Source organism: Mirounga leonina, unplaced genomic scaffold (assembly GCF_011800145.1).
Source record: "Mirounga leonina isolate KUSES-001 unplaced genomic scaffold, KU_Mleo_1.0 Mir_91, whole genome shotgun sequence".
NCBI classification, from domain to species: domain Eukaryota; kingdom Metazoa; phylum Chordata; class Mammalia; order Carnivora; family Phocidae; genus Mirounga; species Mirounga leonina.
The window spans coordinates 7,530,368-7,540,702 of record NW_023270839.1 but is presented as its reverse complement, the minus strand read 5'-3'; the positions used below and the strand labels follow the sequence as shown (position 1 = coordinate 7,540,702).

The 10,335-nt window shown below is 58.3% G+C and overlaps 1 protein-coding gene across 1 annotated transcript; it reads right to left on the bottom strand.

The window, feature by feature from the left end:
* Positions 1-6,517: 6,517 nt before the first annotated feature.
* On the bottom strand, positions 6,518-8,673 carry CEBPE (CCAAT enhancer binding protein epsilon). Its single transcript, XM_034993773.1, has 2 exons — positions 7,614-8,673; positions 6,518-7,058 (listed from the first exon to the last, which is right to left on the bottom strand). Exons 1-2 carry the CDS (start codon positions 8,121-8,123, stop codon positions 6,723-6,725), a joined length of 846 nt encoding a protein of 281 aa, XP_034849664.1. The 5' UTR covers positions 8,124-8,673; the 3' UTR covers positions 6,518-6,722.
* Positions 8,674-10,335: the final 1,662 nt, after the last annotated feature.

The window sequence follows — 10,335 nt, the reverse complement described above, 5'->3', positions numbered from 1 at the left end:
CTTCCTCGTCTTTCCAGAGCCAGCTGAGAGGGTCTCCGCCTGCTGAGATTTTTTTTCTTTACTCCCCTGGGGCAGAGGTGGTTTGCGTCGCACATTCTTTCACATCTTTCAAGTAGCACTTATTATATTCTCCTGACATTTATTTTTGTGCTTGTTGCCCTGCTAGACTGTGGGCAGGGGCTGAATCTGATTCGCCTGTGCCTCTTTGAAGAGGTGCTAAGTAGGCACAGAGGGATAATGCAGGTGGGAAGGTGGCTGGGAGAAAAGAGAGGAGGTAAGAAGAGAGGGTGAGAATAACAGTTATCTGAGCATTCCCTTTGTGCCCAGACATCTTGTGAGCGCGTTAGAATCATGTATTCTTTTTGGCAACCTTCCAGGGTAGGATAGATTATAATTAGCCCAATTTTACAACCCAGGCACAGCAAAATTAGGCAGCGTGGGTCGGTGGTGAATGTGGGGTTTAAGCCACCATGCTATCGTGTTCTCAAGTGCACAGCGAGGCGAGTAAAAGTACAATCGATGGATCAGAGGAGCAGGATGAGAAAGAGGGGGGTGGGGAGAACAGGTGGAGACAGGAGGGAAGAAGGGTAGAGAGAGCATGAGGCGGGGCCAAGGGCGGGGCAGATCGCAGAGCAGAAGGTGAAGAGGACAGGAGGGGATGAGGTGAGAGCAGGGTGCAGAGGGAGGAAATGAGGGATTGGGAGGGAGGGTGCTGAGGAGAAAGGGGAGGAGGTAGAGGCCAACTAGGACGAGGACAGGGTGTGGGAGAGGATGGGGATGAGCAGGGCATGTCTTGGTGGTGTCATCGTCCGTGTGGATTCTCCATCCAGCACACTGAGCCCTCAGTTCCTTCACTCGCCCATCTCGAACATTCTCCATTCCACCTCAGCAAGCCACTCCCAGGAGCCTTATCATCACCAGAAACTGCAGCACCTATGAAATAACTGAATCGAACATCACACTCTCTGATAAGATCTCCTTTCCTTACGGTTTGTTTGCTCAAGTGGGCTCACTGGAGCTCTTCTAGGGGCTCATGGAAGAACCGCTGGCCCTTCCTGTCTTTTCATCTACCACCTGGGGTTCCAGGCTCATCACCAAATCCCTCCTTCGAAAGTGCCCCCCACTCCCCTTCACTGTCTGTCCCGTGCATCCTGCCTCCCAACGTGTGTCTTCTCTACACTGGCCCCCAGCAGCTAAGGACCACCGAGGGCAATCACCCCAGAGGACAGCCTGTGGTCACTCCATTGTCATCACTGACTTCAACGGGGCTCTCTCAAGTCCGAAATCTCAGTCCTCCTCCCTCTCGGCTCCTGGGGTCTTGCACCTTCGAGCCTGCTCCTCAGAGCCTCCTGCTCAGTCGCTGCACCTTGGTCCCTGTGATGACGGAGTCACTGGACAGACCCGGCTGCCACACCCTCCCTGTGCTTGTATCTGTGCCTGCCGCTGTCCCTTCTCTCCTTAGAGGACAGGAAAAGTCCTCTTCCTCTGGGAAGTGGTTCCTCCCTCTCATGCTCTGGATTCCATCAGAGGGAGATGTGGCCTCAGCCCCTCTCTGACTTGGCCTCTCCCCCAGCCTGTCAGTGACCAGGAAGGGCCTGCCTGGGGCCTTAGCATATATTTCTCGGTCGGCTGGGAACCGCTGCTCTTTGCCAGTCTGACTCCTCACCTTTCAGATGTCTGCATGTTACTTCCTCAAAGAAGCCTTGCCTGACCTTCACCTTTAAGTCAGGTGCCCTTGTTAACATCCGCTCCGGTCACCCTTTACTTTAGCCACATAGCACTGCCCATTTGGAATGATCAATTTATTTGTGGTATTATGTGTGTCTGTCCCCCTCATGAATCTGTGAGTCCCACGAGGGCAGGGACTGCTCTCCTCGTTTATCCTGTAGCTTCTATAACAAGCAAAGTGTCCAGCCTGGAGTAGGTGTTATGAGAATTTTTTGAGCAAATGAATACATGAATGGGCGTGGTGAGGAGACAGGACGGATGTGAGTGGGGAGGGAGGGTGGGGATGGAAGGTAGACAGTGAGGAGAGCAGATGGTCAGTGTGGGGAGAGGGTGGTAATGAGGATGGGTGCGCAGAGGTGAGGTTAGGGGTGGAGGGGTAAAGCGGGGAGGGGAGGACAGGTGGAGGCATCTCTGTGCTGGGCCTGAGTGAGGCTTCCAGACCCTGAGTGGCTTCCCAGGAGCTCTGTCTCTTGGCCATGCTGCTTGAGAGGTTTGGAGGCCCAGCCCGTGGGCGGGGCTAGACTTTATCTTGGGGCGCAGCCCTAACCTCAGATGGTGACAGAGCTGGAGCGAGCAGGGGTTTTGCAAACCGTCCCGATTGCAGCAGGCCCGCCGGCTCACTCTGGATGGCGGGTGGGGCCTGGGCTTATCTCCTGAGCGCAGCCCTAACCTCAGATGGTGACAAAGCGGGAGCCGGCAGGCGTTTTGCAAACCGTCCCGATTGCAGCAGGGTGGGATGGCCTGGCCAGGGGCAGCGGTGCTAGGTGTGGGGGGCAACAGAGGTTTGGGCAGTTTGGGGCCTCGCAGCGAAGTCCGGCTTGGGGGGCTTGGGGGATCCATTCTGTAGGTGGCTTGCCTCTACCTACCTCAGATCTCTGTTTCTAAAACCAGAGGGGAGGCCACAGCTCTGTAGGTGGGGCTCTCCCGGTTAGGAAGCCTGCCTTTTCCCAAGTCCTAGGACCCTTCCGCTATCCCGGAAGTCAGAATTGACGGCCAGTGGCAACCATTTTCCTCGAGAATAACCGCCACAGTCTCTAGCAGGGTAGCCCGAGGGAACTTCTCCTGTTCCACTGAAGATTCTCTGGGGCCAGGCCTGCTTGTAGTTGCACTGACGGAGGCCAGCCAGGAGTCCTGTCCAAGCTGGAACATTCCCATTTAGGAGCAGCACAGGCTGAAAGGAGAGGTGTGCTTGTTGGGGGCCAGCGAGGGTGACAGGAAGTGGCTGGCCTGTCAGAGGGGAGGCACCCAGGCCCTCAGCCAGCCCTGGCTATCACCGCCTCAGCATCTCCCATCCAGCCCCCTGCATCCCATAGCCCCCTCCCTGGCTGGCCAGGGTAGGGGTGGAGGTGAAGAGGCCCCTTTCCACCCCCACAACCCCAACCGGGATCTTGCAACACTGGGATGGGGGCCCTGGGGGCCCAGGCATGTGGCAATCCGAGGGGGGTGGGGTGGGGAGGTGTGCACCGAGCAGGGGAGCGGCTTTCACAAGCAGCCACTGCAGGACTGACCTTGGCAGGCTCACCTTGGGCAGCTTCCTCTCTCTTCCCGGTATCACCAAACAGCCTTCCTTCTCCTTGGCCGCTTCCCCCAGGCCTGAGATCCTGACTTTCAGCTCAGCACTCCCATCCCGGTCCCCCGCTCAGCTCCTGAAGGAAAAGTGGGCCTGAGCCCACTGTGGAGTCTAAAGCAATGGAAATGCATGTATGTGCCGTTTGGACCCTGATTTGCTTGCTTCTTAAAGTCACCGTGTCCTGAGGACTCGCGCCTTGGGGCTCCTTCTTTCTGCCTCTTCTTTCCCTGCAGCAACTCTGCTGTGGGGGTGGGGGTGAGCAGGAGAAGGGGCTTGGGTGCTGGAAGCTTGCTCTCTTTCCCACATCAGTTTCTTAGGGACTGAGCTCTCCCGGAGAGGGAATGGAAAGTTCTTGGCAATTCCGTTCTAGATAGAGGAAGACATTTTCTTGCTTATCCCTTTCTTCCTCCTTTCCATTCAGCCAGCCTCACTTGGCTTCCTTTCTTTTTCTTGATCATTGGATGTCTTAGGTCTTCCCCCCAATTTGGCACATCTGTCTCCTCCTTGACATTTTTTAGGTTTCAACTTCAATGTCACCTCCTCAGAGAAGCCTTCCTTGACCACCCTAGCGAAAATAACCTCCCTTCCTGCTTGTTTATTTGGTTTCCCTGAATGGAGTAATTTATGAATTTACTGCAGGTGCTTTGCAGAGGCGTGAAGGAACGGGGCTGAGGAAAAGCTGCAAGGAATGATGCAGGAACTGGCTAGCTAGCAGGCTCCATTACTGCTCCCAAGACCATAAGGGCGGCATCGTGTGGGAGGGGGCAGTGGAGGGTGCCCGTCCTGGACAGGAGAGAGTTGGAGGATAAGCATTGGACTTTACCCTGTGCCTGGAGCACAGTCGGATGACCAGGGGTCGAGGGGACCTAGAACGGCAAAGGGAGACACCCAGTGCACCTGTTTGTTGCCTTTTTCTTCCCATCCATTCAGCTAAGAGCTGGGTCTGTCTTGGTCACCACGGTGTTCTCGACACCTGGCAAGGGCCCGGCACGGGAAAGATGCTCAACAAATACTTGTTGAATAAGTTACTTTGGCCCACGCCAGTTGAGGGCAGGCTAAGAGCTTCATTCAGAAAGTGCCACCTCTGGCTACCTGTCACCTCCCTGGGACGTGATCTGCCAGAGATTTGGGGGCATGCTCGCCACTTGTGCTCAAGAAGGGACCAGGTGTGCTCTTTTCTCGCAGTGGGGTTGTGACTCTTCTCCAGCTCTGGTGCCAGGCCCCCGCCCCGAGCAGCCGCAGGGTGGTGGGGGGCTGGGAGAAGACCCAGTTCCGAGCGGTGGGAAAGCAGCTCGGGGTTGATGCTGAAGCAACCAAAGGTCGCATCACCCAGAACCTTGAAAATAAGTCAAGGGGCAGTGGTCTTGAGCTGAGAGGAGGAAATCCGGAGGTTGAGTCACTTACCCTGTTCTGTACAAACCCCCCTTATGCAACCCCATCCCCCTGGGCTAGGAGGGAGCTGCGGGATTCTCCCGGGCATCCACGGAGACTGGCGCCTCCCCCTTGCGAACTCAGGAGGGCCCTCGGTTGAGGGAATAAACCATCTAGCAACATTCAAATCTATCTGCCTGGACCAGATCTGGGGCAGAAGCTTCCAGGGCCAGGGGTCAGAGAGGGTGCCTGAGGGACACAGAGGCAAAGGCAGGAGAGGGACCAAGTTCTGGGTGAGGAAGGCATGGTGCACACGGATGCCCAAGATGTAGGAAGTCTCTGCTGCTGGGGATGTGGAAATGGGGGGAAGGGTGGGAGAGAGAGAGGAGACTGGGAGGATCCTGTCTTCCCCCTCTCAGAAAGTTATTCCTTGATATCTAACTCGGGCTTTCTCAGCAGTGGCCTACAAATCACTGGTGGTCTAGGAGAGACTCCGGTCCCCACTGCGTCTCACGTCTCTGGTTACTTACTGAATGGGACTGGCAGGCCTGCCCTACGCTGTGTGCCTCCGTGGGGAGGGTGTGAGCATGGCCTAGAGACAGGTGCAATGTGCTGACACAGCAAAGGGACGGCGAGAGCTTCAGGAGAATGTCTCTTATCCCCTCTGGCCCTCAGCCGCTTTATCTGTAAGATGTGGCTCACACTATCTTGCTCGTCTGAGGCCAAAGCCCACCAGACGATCTCTTGAGGTCTCCTCCAGCACCTCTTGAGATTCGTGATTTTTTTTGGAGCTATTTTTGGGTCTGCCTCTAAGCAATTGTGTGACTCTGGCTAAGCACTACCCCCCCCACCCCCTAGGCCTCAGTTTCCTCACCTGCAAAGTGAGAAGTTTAGATGAGATCCTAAGGTCCTTTCAGTTCTAGCAAAATGGAATAATAATGATTATTCATCTTACCATGTGCCAGGCCATGTTTGTCTATGAACAGAACAACACCGTCAGGTGGGTCTAATGCTACCCCCATGGTGCAGACGGGGAAACTGAGGCACACAGAGAGGTAACTGGTTTGGGTCACACAGCTAGTAAAAAAACTGGAGGGAAATTCAGATGGAGGCTCTTGGGCTAGAGTTCTATGAAAGGGAAAATGATTCACCCGAGGAGTTTCACTGGCAGAGGTGGGTTGTTTTCCTCATTATCAACTTTCTCTGGTTCACACAGGTCTTGAGGCCTTTCCCATCGGCGTCCTCCCCCAAGCACTCAGATTCTAGTGCTATGCGGAACCTGAGTCCCAGGGAGTGAGGGACAATGAGGGAGTGGGTGGGAGCCACGGGGGGATGTCAGCCTGGTGGGCTCAAGTTGTGGAGCTGGAAAGAAGGGGTCGAGTCCCGGATTCAGAGCTAGGGGACTCTGAATATGGCAGAGCCGTCTGGAAGCTGACAGGAGCTCCCAGACCTATATTTCCAGGTGCTGGGGTCAGCAGGCTTAGGCATAAGGGACTGGGTGGCACTGGGATCTCCCCACAAGCCACAGAACTCTGTTAGGGAAGTATCCAGAGGCTGCTCCAGGTCCAGTGGGGTTGCGGGGGTGGGGTGCCTTCATCATCCAGAAGGATAGAGCGGGCTGGGGTGGGGGCAGGGGGAGAGAAGAGTAGAGTGACAGCCACCCAGCCTGGCGTGTGGTGTGTTGGGGGAGAGCTGTGGGCAGTGTGTCTGTATTCTTGGATATTCATTTGGGCATGGAGCCAAGAGGTATGCAGACCCAGCAACATGCATTCCCTGCCCTTGAAGTCCCCATGTCACACATGCACCCCCCCCCACGCCCAGGCCCAGTGTGCAGGCCCATTACCGAGTCATAGTGCAATTTTATTCAGCCACAGATTCATTATGCTGGGGTCCGCCCTCTTCCCTTGCCGCCCGCTGCCGTTTGTCCGTGGTCTCTGTCTCAGGCTTGGCCTGTGAGCGGCTCTAGGGCCCCAGCAGGGTAGGGATCCCCAGAGTCAGGCTGGGCCGGGGTGGGGGCGTGGGGGAGGCTGGTGCCACAGTCTGCCAGCAGGGCTCAGCTGCAGGCCCCCACGCCCTTGATGAGGTTGGCGGCCTCGGGGATCTGGCGGAAGAGGTTTCGAAGGGTGTCCAGCTCCTGGGTCAGCTGCTCCACACGACTGCGGAGGCGCTCGTTCTCTGCCATGTACTCGAGCACCTTCTGCTGAGTCTCCAGGATGCGCCTCTTGGCCTTGTCTCGGCTCTTGCGCACGGCGATGTTGTTCCGCTCCCGCCGCAGCCGGTACTCCAGGCTGTCCTTGTTCACCGCCTTCTTGCCTTTGTGCGAGGGGCCAGCTGGGGATGGCGCCTTGAGGAGGGGGCTGCAGGGGGTTGCGGCGGCGGCCACAGGGGCCTGGAGGGGGAGGCACAGAGGGACGAGAGGTGAGGGCTGGCCAGGAAGCGGGGTGCAGGCCGGGCCGGAGCGCGCTCGGGCAGCAAAGAGATCGGGGATCCCGAGCCGCGTGCCGAGGGTGCCCTGCTCTGACCCGAAGTCCCTTTCACGTTCCCACACCGTCTGAGGACACTTTCCCTCAGTCTCCCTCGAGTCTCCAGCCCTACGACCTGCGGGCGTTTCCTCTTCTAGAAGCGGGCGGCAGAGAAACAAGAGGAAGGGGCTGATGGGCCGCAGAGAAGCCGCTGGGACCCGAGGTCTGGGCAGGTGAGCTGGTCACAGGGGCTGTGGGACACCATGGATCCCCGCCGCATGGTGGGGTTCAGGATGAGAGGGGGTTGACAGAGAAGCAAGGAGGGGTCGTGGGGGTGGTGAGCACAGAGGGTCTGGGGGTGGGTCGGTCTCGCAGAGCAACACCAAACACGGACTCGTTAGCGCAAGCGGGAGCGCAGGGCACCGGCGCGGGGCCCCCCTCCAGCGCCGGCGCGGCAGGGACGAGATGGGACCTGCTCTTACCTTGAGGACGCGCAGGGGCTGGCTGGGTGCCGCCAGGGCCGGGGGCAGGTGCATGGCCGTCTGCCCGCAGTGTGCTACTTGGTACTGCAGAGGATTGTAGGCGCCGCGGCTGGCCCCTCGGCCGCCCTCCGGCCCCCGGGGCTCCTCCTTCACGGCCACAGCCCTGGGGTCGTAGCTCCCTGGGCTGCTGTAGATGCCAGGCCCCAAGGCCTTCCTGTCAGGGCCGAAGGTGTGTGGGGGGTAGGCGAAGGGCCGCGGGTCAGGCGGCAGGTAGTGGGGGAAGGCGGGGGTCCCGGGTCCCTTAAGGCCTCGGGCCTCAGGTGCCGGCTTCACAGCGAAGAGGTCAGAGAGGAGCTGCTCCTCCCCAGACTCTATGTAGGCGGAGAGGTCTATGGAGGCCTCATGCTCACACATGTCCCCCAGCTCCCCGGGCCCCGCTCGGCCCCCTGAGAACTCGAGTGGCTGCTGGCCAGCCCGGGGCTCACACTCGTAGTAGGTCCCGTGGGACATGGCCGGCCCGCCCCCTCGGCTCCCCGCCCCTGCCGCCCTGCTCTTGGGGCACCCTCTGGGATGCTCTGCCTGCCCTCTCCCTATCTCCCCCTGCCCTAGATCTGCCCTAGATCTGCCCTCTCCGCTCTCCTCTGTCACCCACTCCTGCGTGGCCTCTCTCCTCCCTCCTCTGCTGTTTCCTTTTCCTTCCTCTGTAGTCAATGCCTCTTTTCTCTTCCCTTTTTTCCCCCTCTCTCCCTGGGGTGACTCAGGGAGGGGCAGGGCTCACCCCTGAGGGAGCGATGCAGGGCTTAGAGAAACGGGGCCCCTGGCCTATTTAGCAGTTGGGAGCACTCTTTGGTCAGGGTCCAAGCCAGGGTTCTGAGGTGCCTGGCAGCTGATGCTTCTGGGAATGCCCCCCTCCCTCTTGAGTCCAGGGGATTCCAGAGTCCTCGCTGAGGGAAACACCTCACTCTGAGTGTCCTCCTCCCTCCGACTTCCAAAAAGTTCTGTGCAGAATGAGGTGCCAAGTCGGAATGAACAGAGAAAACCCTCTTCTAGTGCCGACCCCCAGCCTGATCTGAGCTCCTCCCTTGACACGCCTCCCTCTCTGTCCCCCGCAAGGCTGGGCTCCACCTACCCCCAGGGGCAGTCGGTTCCTTCTGTAGCCCCACCCCCAGGGCATTCTTTTGGGTGCAGGCCAGGGGGCGTTGTTTGAGGGGGTTATAGTGATAGGTTCTGGGACCAAGCCCTACACGGGGTCCTGTGGTGCAGAGCATGCTCATTTGCTAGGTTTTTGGGCAATAGCCCGAACATTCTTGTGGGGGCTTCTAGCCCGGGGTGGCCCTAGCAGCCTGGCACTGTCGCTGACTGCCCAGGCTCGGCTGAGGCACCTGCTCAGGACTTGGGCCCCGGTGCCCCAGGCCCAGGCAGGCCGCCGCCCCAGGGGCCGACAGCCGCACTCCCCTGGTGGCTCCAGGGCTCTCTCTTCCAGCTGCTCTGCACTGCCAGAACCTCAGGTTGGCACTCTGCCCCCCTGCTCTGGTCCTGGGGCTCTGCTCTGTTTCCTGTGCCTTGGGGCCGCAGGGCTCAGGCACTCCCTGCAGCTCGGTTTGCTGTCTTTCCTTCTGCATGGCCGTTCTCTGACCTCGATGCGTGTCTCTTGGGTCCACTTCCTCTTGTGAGGCTTGAGAAGCCTTCTCTTTTGTCATCACCTCTTCCTGGGACTGTTTCAGGGTCTCCAGGAGAAGCCGGTGCTCGGCACTTCAGGTCTCATGCTGGGCCCCCTCTCCCTTCCCTTTTCTTTTTCCTCTGGGAACTCCCCACTCTCTCCTGTTAGAGGCAGGGCTGTGGCTCTGTTTTACCTTGAATTTCACCTATAAAAGGGACTATAGGTCCAGAAAAGGAGAGGACACAGAAATGTGTCACCGGCTCTTTGATCACCGGTCAATGCTGTGAACGCCCCATGGAGGCCAGAAGGTTTAATAAGTAGGGTACACCAAGGACCGGGCCATAGTGGGAACAGATGCGGAGGGGTTATAGGTGGCATTGAACGCTAAAATGAAGTATGCAGGTGCAGACAGGGCTGCCTCCACGTCAGGCTAGTTACCCGTCCAGTTAGCATCTTCCTCCCTCCCTCGCTCCCCACCACCCCACCAACCCCAGGAGCTTTCTGGGCACAGTTTGAGGTGCTTCCTCTGAGAGCCCTGACCTGGCATGGGGAGATCTGTGTGCATCCTGGAGACAGATCTCAGGGACCAGACGGGGAGGTTTCCATCTCCTCTCCCTCTCAAAGGACCTTGTGTTGAACAGGTACCAGAGCTGAATTACTTCAGTTTGGTAGGAGTGCCTCTGCTGACCACCAGACGGCAATATTGGTCCAGAATTCGGGAGTAGAGGGGCCGCCGTGGTCAGGCATCCGGTGGTCGGCAGGGGGCAGCCTGCCACAGCCCTGGCAAGGGCAGGACCCTGCTGGGCCTCCCAAAGGAGGAAGGGGAATCATGGTGGGGTGGGGGCTTGCAGTGCGGTTATTGGGAGAGTGGGCAGGCCGAGAGGACTGGGGCCAGGGCCCTGTCTCAATGAGGAGAAATTCTAGCCCTCTCCGACTTTGAAGTAGTGATGATGGCTAAGGCCTGGCATTTTCTGGGGTTGTGCTTTTTTTGCTCATTGAAACATTCACATTGCCATGTTGACCATCTCCCTGTGAGTTAAGTAGGAAGGGAAGCACGACCAA

Coding starts and splice junctions, on each gene's coding strand:
- CEBPE (XM_034993773.1), bottom strand. CDS start 8,123: ATGTCCCACGGGACCTACTACGAGTGTGAGCCCCGGGCTGGCCAGCAG. Junction 7,059..7,613: donor AGCCCCTGCGCGTCCTCAAG/GTAAGAGCAGGT, acceptor CTCCCCCTCCAG/GCCCCTGTGGCCGCCGCCGC.